The sequence below is a fragment of the Myxine glutinosa genome, chromosome 5, assembly GCF_964187855.1.
Source record: "Myxine glutinosa chromosome 5, kmMyxGlut1.1, whole genome shotgun sequence".
Classification (NCBI taxonomy): domain Eukaryota; kingdom Metazoa; phylum Chordata; class Myxini; order Myxiniformes; family Myxinidae; genus Myxine; species Myxine glutinosa.
Genome location: NC_136265.1, coordinates 70,750,184 through 70,777,991, shown reverse-complemented (window position 1 = coordinate 70,777,991; position 27,808 = coordinate 70,750,184). Strand labels below are relative to the sequence as shown.

The window sequence follows — 27,808 nt, the reverse complement described above, 5'->3', positions numbered from 1 at the left end:
CTGTTTTGGCAACATTGGGAAAAGGTTTAGGTATAGAGTAATGTTGATCCCATATCATAGTTCAGTATCAGACATTGGTTTCAATTCAGTAACAGACTAATCAATGTGAATTTTGATATTATCATTTATATTATTTTATTATATATTATTATTAGAATTTTATTGATGAATATTGATAAATTGATTGAAATTGCATAATTGAATTGATTCTGATTCTGATCCGATTGATCTGATTGATTCTGATCTGATTAATTTAATCTGATCTGATTTTATTTAAATTTAATTTAATCAAGTCAATTGATGGATGAATAAAAAGTGCGGTCTCAAGAAAGAAGCTTTGAGACATTTGCAAAACATCAATGTGCAGACAACCTGGGATGATGAGCGAGGTGGTGAGTCTAGTGGTTATTTGTTATATTATGTGGTTATTTTTGTTTGACCCCCCCTTAACAGGACTTACTGATCCAGACTCATCTGCAACACTGATCAGTGAGATTGGGGTGTGGGAAAAGCCACAGGGCAGGGGGACTCTCTGGAAATCACCTGAAGTCATCAAGTGGACAGGTGGAGAGATACTTCCTGGAAGACCACAGAGTAGAGCTTATCGGAATAAGCTAGACAACAACGCATTCAACGCTACTTTGTATAAGGTGGAACAAACTTCTGCGATTTTTGCAGTACACACAGTTGATAGTGGATACAGGTGTAGTCCGATGTGTAGTCCTTGTAGTTATTTGATATATATTGAGTGAGTATAAAGAGGTACTCACACACAGGCAAAATGGGAAGTGGATTCTGCAAGATTAAACAAGGTCAATTGGACTTGAGTCAAAGAGGTGCTTGTATCAGCTCCATGTATCAGAAATATGGGGCAGAATCACTTAAAGATGTGGAATCCTGGTATGAATGGACGAAAGGTCGAAAAAGTGGATTCCCACAGGAGGGCACTTTTGATAGAAACGTATTGGCAACACTCAGAAAAGAATTGGAAGCAAGAGGGCGACAGAAGTTCAAAGTGGATTGGCAACCATTCTATTACTGGGACGCTGAATCTAGGGACAGGGAGACCAAATCAAAGATGGGGGGCTTGAAGAAAGAGGTGAAACAGATACAGCATAGGTTGTGTAAGGTAGCAAATCAGATGCCTCTTCGAGTCAGCAATGGAGAGCAATCCCAACCCAAATTGTATCCAGAAGCCAGATCATACGAGATAAATGAACTGGAAGACGAAACTCCTCCACCTTATCAGAGAAATATTGTATATCAGCCACAGGTAGTGCCTGTACCTGTACCTGCCGAAAGACCAGAACAGAGTGCAGCGATTGGTTCCAGTCAACAGAGGACAGGTGAAAGACGTGACCCATTTGAGGTAACTACCCAAGAGGGTGCAATTGGGGCACAGGAACCGACTCAAAGTGGGCAAACGATGCAACCAGGTGCTATACCTTTATCATGCTCTCCATTTCACCATACAAGGAGTAAGGGTCGTGTGATCAATGCCAATCAATCTAACGATCAATGTGATTGGCTAATGAATGATCAAAAGTTGACTCTCTCACAAGGAGGGTTTGAGCAATGTGGTGTTATGAATTTTCCTCAGCGGCAATTTCCAGGGGCAAATCAGCAACAACCAGATCTGATGTATAGACCATGGCAGGTACATCAATTGAAGGCATTGCAGAGTAGTATGCCATCAATCAAAACAGATCCACTTCAATTTGCGGAGGAACTGCGGTTAATTGTGGAAACTCAGTTGCCCACTGCAAGAGACATGGAAATACTTTTAAAGTGGTTAATTCCTAATACCACCACTTTGAGGAACTTAATGCGTGAGGCCAACTGGGTAAATACGGAAGATGGACAGGTAGACATGCCCACGGAGGCTAGAACGGCACAGATCAATAAATTGATAGAGGCAGTGACGGATTGGAACAAAGTGGTTACATGCAAGCAGAAAACAGGCGAAGATGCTAGCGATTATTTGGACAGATTGCGAGATGTTTTCCGACTATATTCAGGCATAGACCGGGCACAAATTGACAATGCCTTAAAACCCCTTTTTATTAATGGTCTATTGCCCAAATTGAAGAGTGAAGTGGAAAGGCAATGTATTGCTTGGGAAGGCAAGCCAATGCAAGAAATATTGAATTACGCCTTGCATCATCAGCGGATTCAAGCCAGGAATAGTGCTGTAAATGCCGAGAAATTGATGCAACTACAGACTCAAGCACTGATGACTACGAATCAACGTAATAGATTTTCTGGGCAACAACGCAACAATGCAGTAGGAGATAACCAGAGAGTGGAGTGGCAACCCAGAAACCAAGAGATGCAGCCTAGAAATACAAGTAAATAGGTGAACAGATCAGCCAATGACAGAAATCGATGTTTTAATTGTGGAAATATTGGACACTGGAAACGATGTTGTCCATATTCAAATAGGAAGACGAGTTCATAGGACGAACCAAGATCAAGGGTACCAGTGCTTACCGGTACCTCAGATAACGATTAGGCCTTCATTGCTGCAGATCCCAAATGCCAACAGACCAACATGAATAATTGTTCCTGCTTCTTGTCTCAAAAAAATTTTTTTTTCGGAGCAAGAATGAATTTTACTTTTGCTTATTAGCGAATTAATAATTAATTGATTAAATGCCAAAATTGGATTTTTTTTTGGAACATGAATTAAAAGATCCAGAATTAGAGTTCATTCTGGAAGCCTCATATTTGCCAATTATAAATGTCGTTTTAGGGAGTATTTTGGGCGAAACAATTTTTTACAACAAAACAATTACCAAAGTGTGGAACATTGCTTTGCAAAATTTTTTGGAAACCAAGTGACGAGCATCACATGATCAGCAGGTGGGCATTTTGGACTATTTTTTTGCATGCTGATAGGTCAGTGGTCGACTGACATGTAAATAGAGGTGTTGTAAAATTTGTAAAATTTGTAAATTTGTACAATTTGGATAAATTATTGTAGGACCAAAAAGGGTAATTTCAATGTGACATTATAGGGGTTTTCTAAAAATAAACTTTTTGTCTATTTGTGTATTAGCGTTTCTAAAATTAAAGGATAAATTTTACGAAATTGAAATGAAAATTGACACCCATCTTGATCTGTTAATGATGGTTCAAATGCAAACAAATATACATAATGCTTGGGTTTGTGTGTTTGTGTGTCAATGTTTTTTGTTTTGTGTGTCAATCTTACAAGAATATCCAGAAAATTCGTACAATAAAATAGGAATATAATTTGATTATGTACATTATCTCTTTTGTCAAGGGAGATGGAATATACAGATTTGATGTGCTAGGTTATGAGCAGCCATTAATTAATAGTAAAATTGTGAGTAATTTTGGGATTCCATTTTTGATAGAATTTATATGAGAATAACAGCTATTTATGGATAGGAGCTTCATAAACAAAATAAGTACAAAATTAGCCAAAGTTGGAAGTGGTCTTACACTGACTTTCCAGAGTACTCTGCTCATGGATTTTTACATATATAAACTTGACCTTTATCAGCATATAAATTGTGCTGTATGTATGGATGTGTCTTAGGCATAGATGATATGGGCAGATAGTAAAGACAATTTTGTTGAATTGAACTATTGTGAGTTTTAAAACGAAATGCATTGTGAATCTTAAAACCAAGGGGCAGACGTGAACGCGCTGTTATGTTTTTTTACACTCAGAACACGATGTTACGTGTACCTGCAACATATTTTGTTAATCTGCCACACCTATATTGGCATACTGGTGTCAGTAGTATTCACTAAGTTGCATAGAAATGGAGGAGCAACTTTTAAGGGAGTATACAACCACGTATTTGGATATTTTCTACAAAAGTAGGGGTTTCAATAAGTGGTAGCTGTACACATGGGATTTATCAAATTAAGTTATGCAGTTTAAACAAAGTTACTGGTAAACAGAAGGGAAATGGATAGTAAATAAATTCTTCAATGCTGGGTAAATTTAATGAGATATTACAAAGACTTATAAGAGCTACTGTTCTTCCTTATAGCAGTGGGAAAAGAGTGAATTAGAACCAAATGAATCTATAAATGAATGTGATAGAGATAATATCCTCAATTTGTGTTACTTATTTGATTGTGGGTAAAGAAATTATTTTATCGTAATGGATTGATAACAGCAGCCTGCAATGTCCTGAGAGTGTGTATCCATGTAATTAGAAATCCCAGATTTGTTTTTACAAACAACATTTGGTAGACGTCTTATGTCGACGAGCACTTACTTGGTAGATAAAAAGGTACTGCATGTTGGCAGCCACTTTTGCGGCCATTTAGGCCAAACACATTGAGAGAAAATTGTCGTTCAATACGTAATTTACACATGCCTCTTTGTAAAAGGGAAGTTGTTGCGATGGGAAACATTTCTGAAGGTTTATTAAAGTGTTATAATATGACATGTGTCAAGGCAAACTATTGGATGGGAAAATTAGATCTGGTTATCTATCTATAATTCCACTAATCTCTGTGTGTATGTTTGTTTGTTTGTCTGTGACCGCTGTTTCTCGACAACCACGGGTCCGATATACTTTAAACTTGCCAGGTATATTGCTGGGGACCCGAGGATGTGCCTTTTCAAGGTTTCATATTAATCGGACAAGTAGTTACCGAGCTATGTCCAAAAAACGATTCAACCAATCAGAGAGCAGCGAGCTATCACGTGTGCCGAACGTGCCGAACAGACTCTGCTTCGGACGGCACATTTGAGAGCGTATTCATTTATTTCACGTTGGCAAACTATGTTGGCGTTAAACTATGTTTTAAAACTAATTAAAACTAATTTGCGATTCTTTCGCTTTCCTGCGCGTTTGTGCACGCTATGGCGATTTCTTTACCAAACTCCGGAAGCCGTTCGCTTTGGACCAAACCATTTCATGTAAATAGAGGGGGGGGGGGATTGTCACCGTACTCGCAAGCCGTTCGCTTTGGACCAAACCATTTCATGTAAATAGAGGGGGGGGATTGTCACCGTACTCGCAAGCCATTCGCTTTGGACCAAACCATTTCATGTAAATAGAGGGGGGGGATTGTCACCGTACTCGCAAGCCGTTCGCTTTGGCTTTGCGAATGGACCAAACCATTTCATGTAAATAGAGGGGGGGGGGGGGGATATAATTTTAGATATATATATAGTACGGGCATGCCCTAGTAGAATGAATTTGCTGAACCTTTGAAGTTAATTCTTTGAAATTGATTGTTTTACTAGTATTTTGAGTTCACATTGGAAATAGTTTGGTAGAGCTTTGTTAAAACCTATGGTTGTGGTATTTTGGAACGAATTCACAGATCATAGGAAGTTGATAACAATAGAAACAAATATGGACCCCGGGAGATAGGGGCATCAGGATAAGGCAAATAATCAGATTTATGTTATATATTAAGGGATTTTTCTTTAGTCTCATTTTAAGAAGTTTGTTAGTTTGGTATATAATGTTGAATGTCATTGACATATAATTATGTTATAGGTATGAACATATACAAGGAGTAGCAGCTGAGATACTCCAATATTTGTTTATTCGATTAGTGGTTATATTGGCAATAGTTTTAGTAGTGGCTTGCTTGAAAACCTTAGTGACGGTGGGTTTGAATAAGATAACAAACAACACTATGATAGTGCAAGCAGCCACAAAAGAGGAAATAAACAAAGCAACAAATGAGGAAATGAATGTGGAACCACAAAAGAGGAAGACTTCTATGGCGACATGAATACTGAGATTCAACGATTGAATCAAGTAATGTTGAAAATGAATACAGTAGAGTTAAAATAAGGGCATAACAACTTGTTGTGAACTATGTCCGTTTTACAAGATCGATGAACTCATATCACCACAAGTTACGCTGTTAAAGAAAAACAAAAAGCGGGGAGGACTATGCTAATAATACATTATGCATAGTTTGCTTGTTTGCAAGATTTGTTGGGAATTAGATATTCCTGTTTGTGATTTCAATCATATATACTCATTATTAATGCATTTATTTTCTTTGAAGTTGGGTTACAATACCTGCATGAGTTTAATTTTTGAATTATATGAACCTGAAAGCAATTGTGGATGCTATTCTAAGTTTAGTAGTGAAAAACACATGTCTGATTTGAATATTATTCGTGTGAAGTTGTTATAAAATATAGTGATTTCATGTTACAATGTACCCCATCTGATTCAATCTGTGTGGAGAGCAGATATAAATGTGGCTAAGTAAAGGAAAGACAAGACCACATCCCAAATGGAGTGATAACGACATCTGGGAAGAAGTTTGAAAAAGGAAAATTTGTGAAAATGAAGTTAATCTTGGCATACACCCTCTTTCTCAAAGAATGATGAAGAAATGCTCCTTTGGAAGATGGATGTTTACCTTCACCAAGGGAAAATTATGTGACCATTTGTCTGGGTCACACTGCAACATATGGAAAAGGGCGATCACTTACTTTTGTTCAAATACCTCGAACATTCATCACATCAGCAATTGCAGGACGACGATATTTTACCTGCAACGTTTACGGGATACGGTGACGTGTGTCATTACTTCACCAACTTCCGGGAGCCAGCATGGAGCTGCAAGCGAACGACTGCCTTTTCCTTCACAACAGCTGTGCACGATTCTGCTGTGTGCTCCTGGTATGGACCATGGACAACTGAGTACCATGGTCCCAACATCATCATTGCAGATGCATCCGGCATCCCTGCTCCACATCTTGTTGACAAATCAACATCACATCAATACTTGCTCCATGCTCACGATGAGTGAGGAGGCAAGTCGACTACAACTGGATGGAGGCCTTGTTCAAATCTACTAGGGCTCACAGCAAGAGTGGCAAGGATGCTGCATGGAGAGCAGGGTCAGTCTTTGACTCTGCCCAGCTATCACAACAGCGGAAAATCCTATGCAAATAGTGAAGGTGTGATGAAGACAACAGGAGAAAAAAAAAAGTTTTATGCTGAAATTCCAAACACAAGTGATCCGCCCCTTTTTTTCAAACAAAGAAAGTCAATATTTGATTAAAGGCAAATATTTTGCCAAATGTTGCAGATGCTTTATTATTTTAATGATGAACTGAAATTATTGCGTTTTGGTGAAGGTGAAATGTTTTGTGATCTTTATGCAAATGAGTTGAATTGAATTATCAACATAGAAAGAGTCAATGAACAAGGAAATGTATTGTGATCAAAATTCTTCCAGAATGACGGTGTATGCCTTAGGAAATTGAATTACCAGATTAGTGGTTTGAATATTTAATGTGGTAATGTTTAGATTAATGGTTAATATAAACATAAAAGAAAAACTGGGGATTGTCAGGGAATAAATATTCATATTGACAATATTGCTAGAATATATATCAATGTAATCTTGTTTAAAGTGGAATTATGTTTTACTTTACGAATGAGCAAAAGAGCATAGAACTAGAGTTAACAGGTGGTCAGGAGAGTTAATTTCAGACAAAATGTGTAACGCTCTTGGACCGCCACCTGTCTATCAAAAATAGCCTATGTTCAGTTCACTGCACACAGGCTGCAAATTCTTCCTCAGCAGGTCAGAGCATTTGACCTCTTGAACAGAAATAAGTACTAGCTGGCCAAGAGAGAGCCAAATAAGGTTTTGGATAAGGGAACCAGAAACACCCTGCATGCTCCGCAACATCAAAGGAGTTTGGGGCTTTAAAACCAGGAGAAAGTTGCGAGCAGAGAGCAGAGTGGACGGGGAGAGTGAATGAAGAGGAGTGAACAACTGGAGACTGGTCAACAACTGAACGAGCTTCAAAAGACCTACAGACCGAGCTTCAACCAAGACCTACAAACAAGCTTCAACAAAGACTGGAACAAAGACTCATTAAAGATCTCGGCTTAGTATACAACAAATTCTCAAAAGTGAATAAAACATTGATTTTGCTATAACGAAGTTTCTGGAAGTTTCTGAAGTAGATAAGAAGTTAAATTTATTATTCTACACCATCCACCGCCAGTGGCCCGACCCCCGTGTCAGGGCCGCCCCCCTGCGGGCGGACCCCCGGCACCGCCCAGCCACGCTGCCCCCCGGTCCTGCACCCATCCCAGGGGCAGCCAGGGGCATCCCACCTGGCATCCCTGCACCCCGGACGCCGCCGATCACCAGGGGGCGCTTCGGCCGGGTCATCCGTCTGCCCCGCAAACTGGCCCTCCAGGTGCGTGGGAATTCTGGGGGGGCACGTGTGGCGGACACGAAAGCCCACTGGCGTGGTGACGTCATTCCGCGCACCAAGTGGGCGGCGGCCACGCCCGAGGGGTAGGCGTGGCCTGAAGATATACACGGGGCGCGCAGCCCGGAGCGCGCTAGTGTTGCAGTGAGCTCCTGAAATAAAGACGCTTATAAGTTACCGCTTGTCCGCTTCCTCCTTGCTCGCAAGCAGCGCGCGTAACGCCGCGTTGTTTATTCTACCAAAGGTAAACATTGTTTATTCTACCAAAGGTAAACGTTGTTTATTCTACCAAAGGTAAACATTCTCGGAAAAGACGGAAATTTTCTGTAGTAATATTTGTTTCTAGTTTTAATAAATGTGTATGGAAGGAGAACACAAACAACAACAACAACGTGACAATATTTCTTTTCGCGCGTTTTCCATCGTCGGTGATCCTCACAGATTGGATGTTATATTATATTGTGTTAGTGAAGTACAACATGGGTAATAATGAAACCTGGAAGTGAGGGAAGGCTCACCTGTCATAAGTGATTATAACAAAGACAGTTTTGTAGATTCCGAGAGAAGAAGAGGAAACGATCCCGACCTTCTCCTCAAAATCGTCCATTACGGCATTAGCGAATCTGCTATCCAGAATCAAAACCAGATCAGGACATAGACACAATATTGTACTAGGGGACCCGATCAGGAGATAGACACGATATTGTACGAGGGGACCAGATCAGAACATAGACACGGTATTGTACGAGGGAACCAGATCAGGAGATAGACACGATATTGTACAAGGGGACCAGATCAGAACATCGACACGATATTGTACGAGGGGACCCGATCAGGACATCGACACGATATTGTACGAGGGGATCCGATCAGAACATCGACACGATATTGTACGAGGGAACCCGATCCGTACATGGTGTGATTCTCCATATAAATTATTTATTTAAATAGTACACAGCACGGACTCCGCACGTGAACGAACAGTACGTACCGGGTCCACACTCCTCATCCCCGGGAGAACGTCCCGGACTGACCCCGTTTCCTCCATCTGAGCCGCTCCTCCGGCTCCATCCCGGGGGGTTCGTTCTGTGCTCCACGATGGACACATCACCCTTCATCGCGCACATTACGTGTGGTACAGTGTTATACAGTACATGAGGTCCAGTGTGACACAAAGTCCGTGTTCTCAATCGATCTCTGAAAATAGTTGATTCATCAATTCCAATCCGCAGATTCGTCACAAATCCAAAACTCGGTTAAAATTGATAAATTTATCTGAAATTCTGGATCGAACCAAACAAGGACCGTTTGTTATTAGAACTTTTAAAAGCGATCCTTGGTTATTTTACAGAACTATAAATCATAATAAAGATCATTTTGGAAACTTAATACGAAACATGTTTGTTCCGTTAGAAAACGTCTTGGAAAGAGGTTGATGCGGAATAGATGGATTGGGAAGTGTTGGCAAGCTGCTTGTTCAGGGAAAATACCCGATATATCCACGAACAACTGGTAGAGCGAGGAAAGAGCAGAGAGGAATAAAGAGAATTGGACAGACTGGACATGGACAAAGAAAGGCCATTGGAGTGGAGAAGAAGCACGAGAAAATGTGGGAACAGGCATACTGCACTGTAAACTGTAAAGGGTGTAGACTTGTAATACCCTCTCCCACCTGGAGTCGGCGCTGTACGATACACATTTACATAGAGAATTGGCGACGCACCCACACTCCCATCTCAAGTTTGGATGCAATCTCGGGTGAGAACTGTCGGAGAAGTCGTGTGACAAACACGGGTCCGTGAATTTTAGTAAGGATGTCGAAATTGTGTTTTTTCTCTTTTGTCGAAAATTTTCTCTGATGCTTCTTCTTCACCTTTCCGACTTTCTTTATTTTCCCTCATGTTCTGTCTGACCCTTTCCTTTCTTTTTTTTCTGACTTTCAGTGGCTTTTTTCACACTGACGCACATCGAGAAGCCCAGGACGGGGACACTCACAGGGCGCCGTTGGATGGGAACTTTGTCGAATAGTCATAGAAAAAGGCAAATGAGGCAGAAAACTGCAGCAAGACGTTTATGGACACAATTATCAAAATGTGAAAAACATGGTGTGATTTACAAAACAAAAATCACGATGAATTCAAACCATTTTCAACCATCTTCCACGGAATGTTATATCCTTAAAATGTTGATCCCGTTTTTGTGTCGCAGAAATCAAAACACATCAGTGATCATAATCTGAGTTGTCAAGTTTCATAAACAGTGTCACACAGCAGTCATTTCCACAGTTCAAAACGATTCCAGTAAAGAGTTTAAACAAAAATGAACTGTCCATGTGAAAGTTGTGCACACGACCTCGGACAAATGTGGGACAATGTCAAAAGCTTTCTTGTCGTCGATGCAGGAGGTGGACAATTTAGTTCTTCACATTTTGCAATTTTCCAGTATGGTCTTGTTCAGTAATCGGTGGACAATTGGTCCACAACAACCTCTCTTACATCCCTTTTGTTCTGCCTCTAAACCTCCTTGCTGTGTTGGATGATGGTACATCGTTTCTGATGATTCCTGTCATCGGTTTGTTTGGGGCTGGGAGGAATGTTATCGGACGGTATTTGTGGGGAAGTTGGGTGCGCTCCCATTTTGGGAAGAGAAAGGTGTTCCCTTCTATGAGCCACTCATCCACTACCTTTTCCTCTTGGATCAGTTCATTAAATGTCCTGTTGTTGTGATTGTGAAGAGCATCAAGTTGTTTTAGCCAGAAATTTGGAATTCCATGCAAACCTGGGCGTTTGAAGTGTGGTATTTTTTAAAGTTGTTTTCCAATTTCCTCTTCATCAATAAATCAATGGAGGCATTTCCTCGAGATGTTGATTCTTCTTTTCCAAGTTTGGGATCCATTCTGCTTCCTTGTTATGTTCTTTTTGATCTTAAAAAATCCTTTAAAAAATATTTAGTTTTTCTTTTTCAGGGGGAATTGATATATTCTCCTGTTTTTTCCCCAATTCATGGTTAAATCTCTTTTGTTTACTTTCAAACACATGGTTTTGTTTTCTCCTGTTGTTTCCTTCATAGTTTTTTTTATCTTGCTCGTTATCATTTCTATTTTGAGTTTGTTTTCAGCACCCAAGCACTCGATGTCTGTCTTCGATTTTGTTTGTTTTTTATTCTTTGGATTCTCTCTTTGTTAGTCTTGGATGTCTTTCCTTTCCTGAACTGTTGTATTTGTTCCACTTCCTTCCACAGTTGCTCTCTTTGTGTCTCTAATCTGTCTCCAAGGTGGAATTTGGTTTCTATTTGTGGGACCTGGTTTTTTTCTTCTTCTGGGGTTGTTCTCCCGTTACTTTTTCTTGAATGAAGAGTTCCGCTCGAAACAGACGACATCGATTTCCTTCAAGGTGGATGACATTGAAATCATTTTTCTAATTGAATGGTTGGTTCGTCTCACTAAGATATTTGTCCATTTATTGTTTTCTATGTGATAAAGATTTGGTCTTTCACTGAGTTTTATCAATTTCATCTCTTATATTTTGTTGGCTCACTTCTTCTAGTCTAAGCTGCTCTTCATCATCTTCACCATCCTCCTCTCCCTCATTCTGCTGCTCTCCCTTGTTTTTCTGCCCATCAACATCTGCCTTTTCCATTCTTTTCCCCTTGGTTTGTGCCTGATTCTCCTGGTCTTTCTCTCTGAACTGGTCTTGCCCCTCTTTCAGGAGGCCACCATCATTCTTTCTTTTTGACACACTCTTTCTTTGCTGCCTTTGCTCCGGCTCTATATCGGGGTTTGGTCCCCCATCTCATTGCACAGCCAAAACTTCCTCTCGTGCCATCTTGGCCAAATTCCTGTCATACATCAAAGTGTGTGTGTGTGTGTGTGTGTGTGTGTGTGTGTGTGTGTGTGTGTGTGTGTGTGTGTGTGTGTGTGTGTGTTAGAATTGTGAGGAATAGAAATGAATAAAACGAGATGTGTGTGTGTGGTTTGTATCCGGCAGTAAACAATTTTCGTGCAATTCACATGAAATTTAAGAATTTGCAATTTGGATCACTGAAATGGTTCACCGCTTAAAAGTTAGAAGCCGATTGTTTTTATTTTAAGATTAAAAAGTCAAGGTTGCATAAAAACGCAGATTTTCATCTGATTGACCTGAAATTTAAAGAATTTGCATATTGGGTCACACAATTGGTTCTGCAATCCAAAGCTATAAGCTGATTGGTTTGTTTTTTTCATTAAAAGGTCAAAGGTGCACACCAAGGGTGCATAAAAGCGGCCTTGGGGAAATGCCACAACAAGCTATCTGTTCACCTTAACACAGATTTCGCCCAAAGTGGAAAATCCCATGGGAAACATAGAAAATGAAGATGCTCCATCGCGTGATGCTTTGTCGTCTTATCACCTTTGGTTGGGATTGGAAAAGTAACGGCTGACTGTATAACGGTCAGACAGACAGACATACAGACACCAAGTTGCGTGTTGTTGTACAATTATGTTTGTGTGTCCTTTTTCTTTGGTCTCCATTTGTTTGTCGTCTGATTTCATCACTTATTTACTTTATTCGGACGTTGAATTGGCATTTATGGGTTTTTCTGATTGCAATAATCGTTTTAAGTGAAACTTTATCGGCTTTTGAAGATACTTCTTGACTTTTTAGTTTCTCATGGAAACTTTTTCTGCGTATCTCCTACCTATCATGCGTGGAATATACTTTACAATAGAGGATGGTCTTCTCTGTGGCTCAGCTTGCTTCCTTTTAATCCACGAGTTTGCTCGTTGGCACATTGGATCAAATTCTCATTGTTCAGTCTTCTCGTCCTTGTAGTATACCTGCCTGCTGCACTGCTTGAGCATGAGCTTGTCTTTCACGAGGACCAGATGTGCTTTGGTCAGGACGGAGAGTGCGGGGGCAGGGAGTTATATGTCAGTTATTATTATTGCCAAATGACACAACTGTTATTGTTGGTTTTTTTTGCAATTTGTTTTGTAATAAGAATGCCATGCCCTGGGAGGTCCTATTAAACTGCTCTGTACACCGAAAAAAGCACGCGTTTCGAAATACGAGGATTGCTCCGGATTATTTGCAGTTAATTAGAGTAACTCATGAGATCATAATGATCATTTTGGTACATCAGAAAACTCCAGTAGAATGTCACAAAAACCAACACACACACACACACACACACACACACACACACACACACACACAGACACACACACACACACACACACACACACACACACACACACACTCCGTGAAGAGTAGATTTTGTTCATCTTCAGTTTTGTCATAGTTTTGGGGCCAGGAGTTATCTCTTCAGGTTTGCGCTTTCGTGTAAAAAACAGTCTCATAGTGAGGTTGATATATTCTCTCTTGCGTGAATTCTTTCATGTATTTTCATTGGTGAGGGAATAGCAAAAGCCTTGTTGCAAACAGAACACATGTAGGGCTTCTCTCCTGTGTGTATTGTTTGATGAATTATTAATGTTGCTCTTTTAACAAATGCCTTGAGACACACAGAACACTTGTAAGGCTTCTCTCCTGTGTGCATGTTTTTATGTTGATGCAAATATGATGAAGAAGTAAAAACCTTATTGCAAACAGAACACTTGTAAGGCTTCTTTCCTGTGTGGATTATTTGATGTTTATGCAAATACGATGAAGTAGCAAAATCCTTCTTGCAAACAGAACACTTGTAGGGCTTCTCTCCCATGTGTATTTTTTGATGTTTATGCAAATACGATGAAGAAGCAAAATCCTTATTGCAAACAGAACACTTGTAGGGCTTCGCTCCTGTGTGTATTTTTTGATGTTGGTGCAAATTTGATGAAGAAGCAAAATTCTTCTTGCAAACAGAACACTTGTGTGGATTCTCTCCTCGATGTATTCTTTGATGTTGATGCAAATACGATGAAGAAGCAAAATCTTTATTGCAAACAGAACACTTGTGGGGCTTCTTTCCTGTGTGGATTATTTGATGTTTATGCAAATACGATAAAGTAGCAAAATCCTTCTTGCAAACAGAACACTTGTGGGGCTTCTCTCCCATGTGTATTTTTCGATGTTTATGCAAATACGATGAAGAAGCAAAATCCTTATTGCAAACAGAACACTTGTAAGGCTTCTTTCCTGTGTGTATTTTTCGATGTTGATGCAAATACCATGAAGAAGTAAAACCCTTATTGCAAACAGAACACTTGTAGGGCTTCTCTCCTGTGTGTATTTTTTGATGTTTATGCAAACACGATGAAGAAGCAAAATCCTTATTGCAAACAGAACACTTGTAAGGCTTCTTTCCTGTGTGTATTTTTCGATGTTGATGCAAATACCATGAAGAAGTAAAACCCTTATTGCAAACAGAACACTTGAAAGGCTTCTCTCCTGTGTGTATTTTTTGATGTTTATGCAAACACGATGAAGAAGCAAAATCCTTATTGCAAACAGAACACTTGTAGGGCTTCGCTCCTGTGTGTATTTTTTGATGTTGGTGCAAATTTGATGAAGAAGCAAAATCCTTCTTGCAAACAGAACACTTGTGTGGATTCTCTCCTCGATGTATTCTTTGATGTTGATGCAAATACGATGAAGAAGCAAAATCCTTATTGCAAACAGAACACTTGTGGGGCTTCTTTCCTGTGTGGATTATTTGATGTTTATGCAAATACGATGAAGTAGCAAAATCCTTCTTGCAAACAGAACACTTGTGGGGCTTCTCTCCCATGTGTATTTTTCGATGTTTATGCAAATACGATGAAGAAGCAAAATCCTTATTGCAAACAGAACACTTGAATGGCTTCTTTCCTGTGTGGATTATTTGATGTTTATGCAAATACGATGAAGTAGCAAAATCCTTCTTGCAAACAGAACACTTGTAAGGCTTCTTTCCTGTGTGTATTTTTCGATGTTGATGCAAATACCATGAAGAAGCAAAATCCTTATTGCAAACAGAACACTTGAACGGTCTCTGAATTCCTTGGATATTCTTTGGAGAGTCTGCACAGCTTTTACAACTGCGGATGGATGACTCGCTGTGAAACACATCATTGTTTTCAGAAGCAGTGTATGTCGTGTGATGTTTTAAAACTTCTGAGCAGAAAAACTGGGAACAGTCGGAACAGGAAACCAGTTCCATTTGTTTCACTGGAAAGACAAATCAAAAAAGCATTCAAAATTCACCAAAACATTAAAATGTTGCAGAATTGACAAGTATTTCTCTCAGATTAGATTAAACATTTGACATATTTCTGTACTTCGCTCAATGGAAAAGCTCCATATCAAGGATTGAAAAATAGGACCTTGGGTCACCTGGATCAGGAGCAACAGTCACTTAAACCCCCCACAGACTCCCTCAACCCTGATATTTTTCATGCCGTGAAGAAACTTTGGTACATCACAGACAATGAAGGTTGTGGGCAAGTTTAATCGAAATTATGTGTGCAGTTTCGGAGAAGAGAGCAAAACCTATCTTGGGGGGGGGGGGGGGGGGGTGGGGGGGGGTCAAACCCTACCCACCTACCCCCCATAGACCACCTTAATGAGCCCAGATTTTGATGTGGTCAATATACCCTCGTTAGGCATTAAATATGAAGCTTGTGGCCAGGTTTCATCAACATAGTGTGTTTGGTTCAAGCGACAATGACTGAAGTGTTTGCAGACTTATTCACTCACTCACTCACTGACTTATCTACACAGACCCTGCTCGATCGCATGAGCTCATCGGACTAAAGTCCAGGTGAGCTAAAAATGGTGAAATATTCAATGTACCCAAATGCTACTGACAATGACTGTGACTATGACTGAGTAAACACAAGCTCCCTTACTTTGATTATTCTCGGCATCGGATGGCAATGTTTGATGTGTGGTCCTTATTTATATTTTCTAAGTTTTCCCTTTATACTCTTCACAAAGTGATTCAAGATGCAAAATGTTTCAGTCCGATCAGAGGAAGGAGGGATAGTCAGTTTAAAGGGAAGAAGCTGCAGAACAAGATGAGAGAAGGTACAAGATCAAACTTTCACCAATTGAACCTCAGCAAGAGCGTCTTGCAATCCAAACTCTGTACCTGTGGCTTCAAAGCTAAACCCCACACTTGGCTTGCTGACTTCGACTCCGTTCTCCTATCCGTGTGGCTCTCAGCGGGATCCTTTCATCTCCTGTCTCTGTAAAGGATGGAGTACCACAAGGCAGTATGTTCTGGGTCCCATCCAATTGCTAATCTTCACCAACGACCTCTCTGACTCTTTGTAAAGGCACCTTTTTTGTTTGCCAAAAATTCTTCCATCCTCGACTTTGGCACGCTGCAGCCTCTTCCCTCTCTGTAGACATTGATAAAATCACAAGCTGTTCAAACTGTTGCAGTGTCTTTCAGTTTTGAGAATCTCACACACTCACCATCTCTCTCCCAAACCTTCCCATATACTTTCTCTGCAATCCACTTGAAGAAGTTCAGTCACTCAAACGTTTGGGCTTAACTATCAGTGATGATCTTTTGTAGTCAACCACACATCTAAGTTGGCCTGACAATCCAGTCACTGACTGGTCATCCTCCGTCATGCAAATTCATGCCAAGGCACATGTGACCTCCAATCCACCTACAAAGTCTTCTTCCACAGATTGATGAAATACTGCTATCCCGATCTGGACTAGGACTCCTCCATTACACCTTGTTCAGCTTGACGACGTGGAAACCAAGACCTCCACATTATTGGAATGAGCGTGATGAAGCTGAGGCCATGGGCCTATCACTTACCCATCAGAGACAAGTCGGTGGTCTCTTTCTTCTCCCATCTCTTTTCTGGTCTTGCCGCCACTGCTCTTGCTGTTCTCCCCTCCCCCAACCCTCCAGGTTTCTGCAGGGTTCCTCTTTTCCCTTCAAAATAAGAATGTTTGCTGCTCCGTCACTGCAGCAATTATATGCACTGGGAAGATTCAGAACTATCTTACGAACAATGCTAAAACTCTGATAACTCCAATGCAGTATTTGATCTTCCATTTGATTATGAACCAAGCTACAGTTGCTTTGGGTACCCTCGCTTGTTGCCAGCTGATTAGATACAGGAAACAGCTAGCTTCATGGTTTGCCACAATCTGATGTTCATTATTTACAACGTGCACAAAACACTTCTGCTAGAATAACTGATAAAGTTCCAAGAAGGTAACAAATCACACAAACAAGAAAAAATCTCCACTAGCTTTCCATTGAAAATAGAATCGTTTTGAAGATCCTTCCACTCAGTTATCAAGAACGAAACAACATGAAAACGGCCTACCTAATAAACACGATCACCCCTTATGTGCCAGCATGCACCTTGCGATCAACAGCCCAACCTCTCCTCAGCATCCCAAAAGTCTCCACTCATGACAAATGCGACCGAGCATTTGAAGTGGCTGCTCCAACTCTATGGAATTCACTCCCTCTACACATCCATCAAACAGCCACCCAAAACATTTTAAAAACACTGATCAAAACACATCTTTGTAGCAAACACAAGATTAAAATTCCATGTTACTGTTCTGGTTTGCCTGTTTGAAAGAAACGTTGGTTTATGTGAATTTTGTTAATTTCAATTGATTTTATTTGTAAAGTTTGTCGACTGTTTAGGATATCAAGCTATTATCATGACATATATAAACTAAGCATAATTATTATTATCAGAGAGTACGCTAGTATTCTCCATGTGGGGATGGCGCGGAAAAAAATGACGGTCCCATCTGCTACATGCAAAACTAAAGTTGGAGTAACTTCTTTAAAAACTCGCTTGGACTACATATGAGAGCCTACCTGGTCTGTTCAACTGATTGTCGAGGTGGGGATCACTTTTCAGTTCTCCAGACCATGGAAAAAGCAAAAAAAAGCAAAAAAAACCAGATCGCTCAAACCCGGGACTTCATCTACTTGTTCATAATAATAATAATAATAATAATAATAATAATAATAATAATAATAATAACTAGAACTGCCACTTTAAAACTGCTGGCAGTGATGACCGGTCTACTCGCACCCACTTTTGATAAAACCCCACTTTTGATACAACCCCACTTTCATTGGACATGCTTTGACACAACCCCCTTGAATACAACCCCGATACACACACACACACACACACACCCACACACACACACACACACACAAACACCCCCACACCCCTCCACCCACATGCACACCCCTCCACACACACACACACACACACATCCAACCCTCCCTCCTGCACATGCACACCCCAACCCCTCCCCCCACACACACAAATCCACCCCCCACACCCACACACACATCCTCCCACACACACACACATCCCCACACGCACACATCCCCCCTTCACACAAACACACGCACACATCCCCCCACACCCCCACCCCAACACACACAAACATACACACATCCCCCCCACCCCTAACACACACACACATCCCTCCCCCCCCCACCCCCCATACACATCTCGTTTTTTCATTTCTGTTCCTCACAATTCTATCTCTCTTTTATTCACAGACACACACACACACACCCCCACCTCCACACACACACACACACACACACATCTGCCCCCCCCCTCCACACGCACACCCCAACACCCCCCCCCCCCACACACATATCCACCCCCCCCACACCCACACACACACAAAAGCACATCCTATGACGCACCTGTGGTGAGAATTTCACGTCAATCCATGCAATGCTTGCAGAAAAAGCGATTTTTAAAATAAAATAGACGTGAAATTGCAGAGCCAGAATTATTTATTTTATCTGAGAAGCCAAACGAGGTTTCTTCTTCTTGAGCATCTCACAACTCTGTGTCAAATGCGATCGAGTTTAAAAAAGTCAGAATTTGACCAAATCTGTTTTATTCGTTTGTTAATATACCTCAGCTGTTGACAAATCTTCAATTATAATGTTATTTGAGGTTAAAATGACCGCAAGAGGTCGTGTGATCGTGATCACGTCCTGGAAGGACAAAATGTTGCGCTTCTTCTTTCAACAATAAAGACTTATAGCTTCGAGACCGTACATCCAATCATTTTGAGATTGTGCACACTTGTTCCGCTTGATGAGAGCTACATTGCATTGAAAATTCAAGTCGATCAATGCAGTGGTTCAAGAGTTAGAAGCTTTTTTAAAATTTCCTTCCATTATTTATTGCGGCCAAACCATGTGACTTATCAAAACGTCTCAAGTAACGTTGAAACATCCCCCCATGAGGAACATTTGTGTAAAGTTTCCACTCGATATCTTCACAAATTTTGGAAGTGATACCATTTCTAGTTTGTGCTTAAAAACGTCATAACTCTGATACCACGTGTCAGATGACATCGTGCTCCGAGGCTTTTTTACTTCTTCATGGGTATGTGAATATGCATGTCAACTTTGGGCTCGATCCGTTCAGCCGTTGGAGAAAAAGGGGGTTTCGTGGTTTTTCACGAAAAACAAGATGGCGGCCGAACCATGTGATGCATGACTTCGAAATTTTTTGCATTCTGAGTTTTTTTTAACTACGCATCTGGGGAAAAAATCTCATTTTCGGGGGGAGAAAAAAATTTGTTGTTTCACGAATTCTAACCTCTTAATGTTAGCATTTTTAATATACTCGATACACATATTTTTATGTTCCCATTGCAGAGTTCTTTAGAATGAGCCATTCCTCAAATTTTTCCATTGAGCCGTTTCGGAGATACAGAGGGGCAAATTTGAAGGTGTTTTACAAGATGGCACCCATACCACGTGACCTATGACGTCAAAATTAGCATTAAAAAATTATACGAGCCGAGACGATCGTTTGATGAAAATTTCCTGTCAATCCGACCAAAGGTTGCTGAGAACATTAATTATGAAGTTTTCGGAGGTGCAAAATAGGGTGGAAGAATAATAATAAGAAAAACTCTCGCAGTAATAATCCTCTTGGTAAGCCGTGACGTAACGCACCGCGTCATAATTCTGTTTCCGGGTCCAAACACGAAAATGGAGCCTGTGACACTTTTCACTATGGCCAACTGCTTTTCTAATATGTATAATATGTTTAATAGTGTAAAAGTAGTGTGTAGTATGAAGGCAGTATGTCGTATGAAGGTAGTAAGTATGTAGATAGTAAGTATGTAGATAGTAAGTATGTAGATAGTAAGTATGTAGATAGGAAGTATGTAAGTAGTAAGTATGTAGTTGTAGTAGTTGCATGCAGCTAATATGTATCTTGGTAGTATGTATGTCGGTAGTACGTATGTTGGTAGTGTGTATGTCGTAGTAGTATGTATGTCATGGTAGTAGTAGTATGGAGGTAGTATGTATGTAGGTAGTATGCATGTAGTGGTAGTAGTAGTATGTAGGTAGTATGTATGTCGGTATTATGTATGTCGGTATTATGTATGTAGGTAATATGTATGTAGGTAGTATGTATGTAGGTAGTAAGAATGTAGGTAGCAAGAATGTAAGAAGTATGTATGTCGGTAGTATTTATGTAGGTAGTATATGTAGGTAGTATGTATGTAGGTAGTAAGTATTGTGTAGCAAGTATGTAAGTAGTATTATGTAGTGGTATTAGTGGTATGTAGATATTATGTATGGAGGTAGTAAGTATGTAGATATTATGTATGGAGGTAGTAAGTATGTAGGTATTATGTATGTAGGTAGTATGCGCGTAAGTAGTATGTAGGTAGTATGTATGTAGGTAGTAGTAGTATTTTGTGGTATTATTAAGTGGTAGTAGTAGTAGTATTATTATTAAGTATTATTACGTAATTCAGTATGAAGTACATAGTATTATTAAGTGGTAGTAGTGGCTAACCCCCGCTCTAGCAGGGAAAATGGCCTGAAAATGCATGTTGTTGTTGTTGTTGTTTATTAAGTGGTTATGTTATGTAGTTATGTTATGTAGTGGTTATGTATGTATTAGTATGTAGTGGAAGTAGTAGTAGTTGTAGTGCCAAGTTGTCATAGTAGTATGTCATAGTAGTAGTAGTAGTAGTAGTGGTAGTAGTATGTAGTAGTAGTCTGTTGTTGTAGTCGTAGTATGTTGTAGTAGTAGTATGTAGTCGTAGTAGTAGTATGTTGTAGTAGTATAAGTATGTTGTGGTAGTATTAGTATGTTGTGGTAGTATGTAGTATGTTGTAGTAGTAGTATGCAGTTTGTTGTAGTAGTAGTATGTTGTAGTAGTAGTATGTAGTATGTTGTAGTAGTAGTATGTAGTATGTTGTAGTAATAGTATGTTGTAGTAGTAATAGTATGTTGTAGTAGTAATAGTATGTTGTAGTAGTAATAGTATGTTGTAGTAGTATTAGTATGTTGTGGTAGTATTAGTATGATGTAGTTGTAGTATGTTGTAGTAGTATTAGTGTGTTGTTGTATTCGTATGTTGTAGTATGTTGTGGTCGTAGTAGTAGTAGTATGTTGTAGTAGTATGTGGTATGTTGCAGTTGTAGTATGTTGTAGTATTAGTATATTGTAGTATGTTGTAGTAGTAGTAGTATGTTGTAATAGTATGTGGTATGTTGCAGTAGTATGTTGTAGTAGTATTAGTATGTTGTAGTAGTAGTAGTATGTTGTAGTATGTTGTAGTAGTAGTCGTAGTATGTTGTAGTAGTATGTTGTAGTAGTATGTGGTATGTTGCAGTAGTAGTATGTTGTAGTATGTTGTAGTAGTAGTCGTAGTATGTTGTAGTAGTATGTTGTAGTAGTATGTGGTATGTTGCAGTAGTAGTATGTTGTAGTAGTAGTATGTTGTAGTATTAGTATGTTGTAGTAGTAGTAGTATGTTGTAGTGGTATGTTGCAGTAGTTGTATGTAGTATGTTGTAGAATGTGGTATGTTGCAGTAGTAGTATGTTGGAGTAGTAGTAGTAGTAGTAGTATGTTGCAGTATTAGTATGTTGTAGTATGTAGTAGTAGTAGTAGTAGTATGTTGTAGTAGTATTAGTATGTTGTAGTATGTTGTAGTAGTATTCGTATGTTGTAGTAGTATGTGGTATGTTGCAGTAGTTGTATGTAGTATGTTGTAGTCGTAGTAGTAGGATGTTGTAGTATGTAGTTTGTTGTAGTAGTAGTATGTTGTAGTAGTAGTATGTAGTTTGTTGTAGTAGTAGTATGTAGTATGTTGTCGTAGTAGTATGTAGTTTGTAGTAGTAGTAGTATGTTGTGGTAGTAGTAGTATGTAGTATGTTGTAGTAGTAGTATGTTGTGGTAGTAGTAGTATGTAGTATGTAGTAGTAGTATGTTGCCACTTCAGCCTTTGTTTTTCATGAGCAGGAAATCGATAGAAAGACAGTTCTTGGTTGGTTTCTGATCTATTTACACACTCAGGAACGCAACACTGCGGCATGACCGAGCACTTTTCTCACCGAGTCCAGCTGGTGTTTGGCTCCAGTGGTTTTGTGTTTGGACCCGGAAGCAGAATTATGACGCGCGCGTTACGTCACACTTACCAAGAGGAAAGGTTTACTCTCCATTTCTTGGAGAGTAAACCTAATAATCTTCTTCAGACGGCATATTTCCGAGCTGCCTCTATCAATGGCAACGATTCTGCTCCCATTCGACAGGGTTTTACTTCCTGCAACATCCTTTGGTATTATAATTCTCGTAGCTTGAAAGGATTCCACGAAAAGTCCGGAAAACGACATTCCCATGTGGGAACTGGGGAAGAATGGGACTGGGGTAGGCGTGGCTATGACTGTCAATCAGCTTGATGGGGCGGAGCCCCCAGACACATTTGCCTCCGTGTCGGCGTTATGTGTGATAATGTTATGTGGGATCAAATAATCTCAGCAGAAATATCATATCTCAGGAAATGCCTTGTTTTTCATCGTTACATTTATAAAAATAAAATAATAGTGAGGTACCAGTGCCATACACCGCACACGGGACACGTGATCACAAACCCTCCAGTCACGGGTCAAGGTAAAAGCAAACCACGTTATCAATAACCACCTCAAGTCACGGTTTCTCGGCGGCAGATTCGCTCCGGCGGAGTATCACTGATGCCATCGAAAATAACATCTGCTATAAATGGAGGTGTGTGTGTGTGTGTGTGTGTGTGTGTGTGTGTGTGTGTGTGTGTGTGTGTGTGTGTGTGTGTGTGTGTCATACTTTTTGATGTCAATGAATTAAGTTCTGTTCAAATGTACCTTTTAACCCTTTAGACTGCTGAGACCCCTTAGACCTTGGAAGACTCTTTAACCCAGATGACCCAGATGACCCAAAAGTCCCCAAGGACCCAAATCACCCAAAAGTCCCCAATTAAAATTTGGTCCATTTGGACCAACAGGCCCCCTAGTTTAAGAAGTTTTGAACTGACATTTAGTGATCCTTTCATCTTTGTTTTGGCATTCTGCATCGCCTGGAGTGGTCAATTAATTAATGTTTAAATATGAAGATCCTAGTTTCGTTATGTCTATGCCCTATTACCTAGAGGTACTGGGATTGGGGAATTGGGAAAGGAACATGGAAGTAGGGGGTGGGGGTGAAGGGGGTGGGGAGGGGGGGGGGAGGGGAGAGTGAAATTGTTATTTTTTAAAAGACGGTGTATTTCTCTGCCGGGCCTCTCTCAATGGCAATGACTGGAGTTTTCCTTGGTGCAGAATCCTTTGTTATAATTTGTTTCTCCAGTTTATTTCTCCAGTTGAATATTTACAGATACTCTGAGGGTGTTCTCTCGTGCTCAACCGAGGCCATCGTAGTTTGGCAAGGCCTCGCCCTTCCCCACGCCTACTCGATCAACCCTGGACCTTGATATGCGCATGCGCAGATAAGAAAGCGTGTTACTTGTACAGTGTGCTTGTCCGAGGTCTTTCTGATGATTTATAGTGACTATTTTTGTCTGGTGAGAATCTACTCAAGTATTACCGAGGCCTTCTGATTTCTCAGAACCAGGATTTGGACACTTCAGATAAATACTTATATCTTGTTTTGATAAAGTTCTTCATTGAAGTTAATTTTACAAAACTATTATCAGAGATTGTGCTGGCACTGTCGACTCCACCTACGAACGTCGGGATGACGTGGATAAAAAATGCAGGCCACACCCACTGATACAAAACAAAAGTTGGAATATCTCTTCGTACTCTTATAGTAGTTTATTGAGGACACTTGCAGTTCGAGTGTATAATAAGTTTTATTGACACTTCAAGGAAACAAAACAGTAAAAACCACAAGTGTCTTTCACGTCCGGCCGTGTATAAATAGATTCCTTCAAGAGGTTCCGCCCCTCCCCTCTATCCCCACCCTATTGGTTAGAGGGAAACCACACCAGTTATTTTGGCATTTATAAGTGCAGGTCCTTGTGTGGCATGAGGCTTCATGAAGACATCACTCTGAGAAACGAGCATTAAGACAGAGCTGCAAGATACAGTCAGGGTTACGTAGGACAATATCGGAGCACATGTGCAGTGTTTGACTTTGCTGACCAAGATATATCTTGGCACTTTTGCTCAAAGATTGGGTATCCTCTGAGTGCCATATACCATTGTGTTATTCCACATTGTAAAAAATGACAAACAAGTGAATAAAAAAATTTATGCCAAATTAAAAAGGCAATGTCGGGATGACAAACTGCAGTCTAAAAAAAGGTCCTAAACAAGACAAGGATGAGGAGGTTTAGAGAGTAGCTAAGAGTATTGCCATCACATAACAATCCCGACATCACTGCCTCCAGACTATTGTCTAAGCCCGAGGGCTTGGCCTAGCTAAAAGTACGAGTAGCTCCAATATTTCATTTCTGCATAAGTATTAGAAGCTCCTATATTATATTTCTGCATAAGTATTAGAAGCTCCTATATTTAATTTCTGCATAAGTATAAGAAGCTCCTATATTATATTTCTGCATAAGTATAAGAAGCTCCTGTATAATTTCAGGGACTTCTTGCAGCTTTAGTTGTCTCTCCTACTTTTATTTTTTATCAACTTCGTGTAACCAATCACAAATGGAGATAATTATAGAATGCTGTTATTGGAGATGTTCATGCAGTTTGTAAGAAGTTGATAATCATGTTCTGAAATTATAACATTGAACTCGGCTGCTAATTTGTGCAGTCTCAGTATGTGGCTGCACTCCAGGAGTAATCAAGTACTGTGGTAACCAGTGAAATGTTGGGAGAAGCTTGAAGCAATAATTACACTCGCCTGAGGAGAGGGTATTGCATTTGAGTCCGTTTGTCTGTTTGTTTGTTTGTTTGTTTGTTTGTCCGCACAGAATAAATATGATTTTCACTGCAACCGTTGGTCCGATTGACAGGAAATTTTCACAATAGGTGCAACTTCACCTATATAATTAATATGTCGGGATTGTTATTTGATGGCAATACTCTTATAGTCAGGTTCACTATGTCAATAAATTATATTTCGTTCAAAATCATGGTAGATTAGCAAACCTATACATTTTTGGAAAGGTTATAGCATAAGGAAACTAAAAATCAATGTTTACATTTGGAGAGATACCTGTATGGCGGCCATTTTGGATTTTCAAAATGGCCACTGTAAAATACATATTTTGTTCTATTTCTGCCTCTAATTACCCTAAAAACTTTTAAAAATATACTAAACCTATATTTTCATGGACAAGGAATCCAATGAAAGTATCAAATTAGTGCTATGGGGAATGGTAAGACACGAATCAAAGGTTTTGAATTGCAAAACTGATTTCTCGGTCTCGGTCCCGCTTCCATCCGCAGCTCAATGGAATACTGTTCTCCCCTATGGGCCATGGAAATCTCCATGCATGGCTTGCAGACTTCCTCTCTGGTCGTAGTCAACGTGTGGCCCTGAATGGATTTCTCTCATCTCCCCTTCCTGTTCAGGCTGGAGTTCCCCAAGGAAGTGTGCTGGGCCCTGTGCTTTTTCTGGTCTTTATCAATGATCTCTCTGACTCTCTGGAAAATCCTCTCTATCTCTTTGCTGATGACTCCACTCTCTGCCGCTCCATTCCTCTTCCCTCAGATCGGCAGTCTGCAGCCTCCTCACTCTCTGAAGACCTGGACAAAATCACAGACTGGTCAAACAAGTGGAACATGTCTTTCAATCCTGCCAAATCTCACTCTCTTACTATGTCTCTCCGAAAAGCTCGACTGGACAACCCTCCCATCTACTTTCTCAACAATCCTCTCCAAGAAGTTCTGTCACTCAAGCTTTTGGGTCTCACTATCTGCCATGATCTTTCTTGGGAAAACCACATTTCCAAGCTGGCCTCCAAAGCCAGTCGCCGACTGGGCATCCTCCGTCGTGCGAAGTCCTTCCTCGGCACACCTGAGCTCCTCACCACATACAAGGCTTTCATCCGCAGCTCAATGGAATACTGTTCTCCCCTATGGGCTGGTGCTCCTGCCTCACACCTGGCTCGGCTTCACGCTGTTGAATCCAAAGCTTTCAAAATCATTGGAATCTCCCGCGATGAAGCTATCTCTGAGGGCCTTTCACTCACTCACCGCAGGCAGGTAGGTGGTCTTTCTGTCTTCTACCGACTCCTCTCCGGCCTTGCTCCCCCAGCTCTCTCTGTGCTCTGTCCCCCAAATATTCCTACAGGTCGCACAAGATCTGCCAGCAACCCTCTGATGGTTAAACTGCCGAAATCTCGGCTCTCTGCTCACCTTCACTCTTTCATTCCTCTTTTCTCCCGCCTGTGGAACAAACTCCCACACTCCCTTCAATCCCTCTCCTCCCTCCAGGTCTTTAAAACAGCTGTTCACCACCATCTCTTATCTTCCCCCATCCATAACCTTGATCTTTTCTACCCACACTAATTCACCCCAGATCCACCTTGTTTGAAATTCCAACTTATTTCCTGGAAATCCTGGCAGTGTCCATATGTTTATACCTCTCCCACCCCCCCCCCCCCTTCACATGCCTCTCCCCCTTCACATGCCTCCCCCCCAAAGCCCTCTCCCTTCCACAGATCTCTCGATGTCTCCATGTCTCTCGGTCCCTGCTCTCAAATGTTGTGTTTGTGTCCTTCCCCCTCTCTCCCCATCTTGTCTACCGCTCCCGATGTTATTTGTTTTATGTGTCTGTTTGTCTTTCTGTGTGATTAATGTTCGCTCTTTCACGAGCCTCGATCTTGTATACAAAAAAAAAAAAAAAAAAAAAAAATACTGTCTTTATATTCGCGATAAGTTGCATAATCAAATACATGTTATCATTTTGTACAGGCAGTTAATAACATCAAAATGTGTCACAATAATTCATATCACCAAACATACACAGGCAGGCAGCAAAATCATATATACACATGCAGTCAGTATAACTTCACATCTACACAGGCAGTAAATGACAAAATATACACAGGCAGTCAATGGCATCAAACATACACGATTACAGAATATGCCATTTAGAGTTCGTCATCACTGTCCTGTGTGTCGTATCCGACAATATAGTCCGCATCGTTTTCACAGTCCGTTCCACACAAGCAAAGGTCGGTCAAATTGATTGGCAAATCGAATTGGTCGAATGGTCGATCGAATCGAATTTGATGAATCGAATCGAATCGATCGAATTGGTCGAATGGTCGATCAAAGCGATTGGTCGAATGGTCGAATTGGTCGAATGGAATTGGTCGATTGGTCGAATTGGTCGAATCGAATTGGTCGGAATTGGCAAATGTAAACATTGATTTTCAGATTTTCCATGTAATAACGTTTCCAAAAATGTCTAGGT

The 27,808-nt window shown here is 40.4% G+C and overlaps 1 protein-coding gene across 1 annotated transcript in view; it reads right to left on the bottom strand.

The window, feature by feature from the left end:
- LOC137428526 (uncharacterized) overlaps positions 1 to 27,808 on the bottom strand; it is a 108,848-nt gene that overhangs the window by 69,163 nt on the left and 11,877 nt on the right. The window contains exon 4 of the mRNA XM_078777345.1: positions 13,558 to 15,330. Coding sequence (XP_078633471.1) covers positions 13,558 to 15,330 — 1,773 coding nt within the window. The remainder of the gene's footprint in view (positions 1 to 13,557; positions 15,331 to 27,808) is intronic.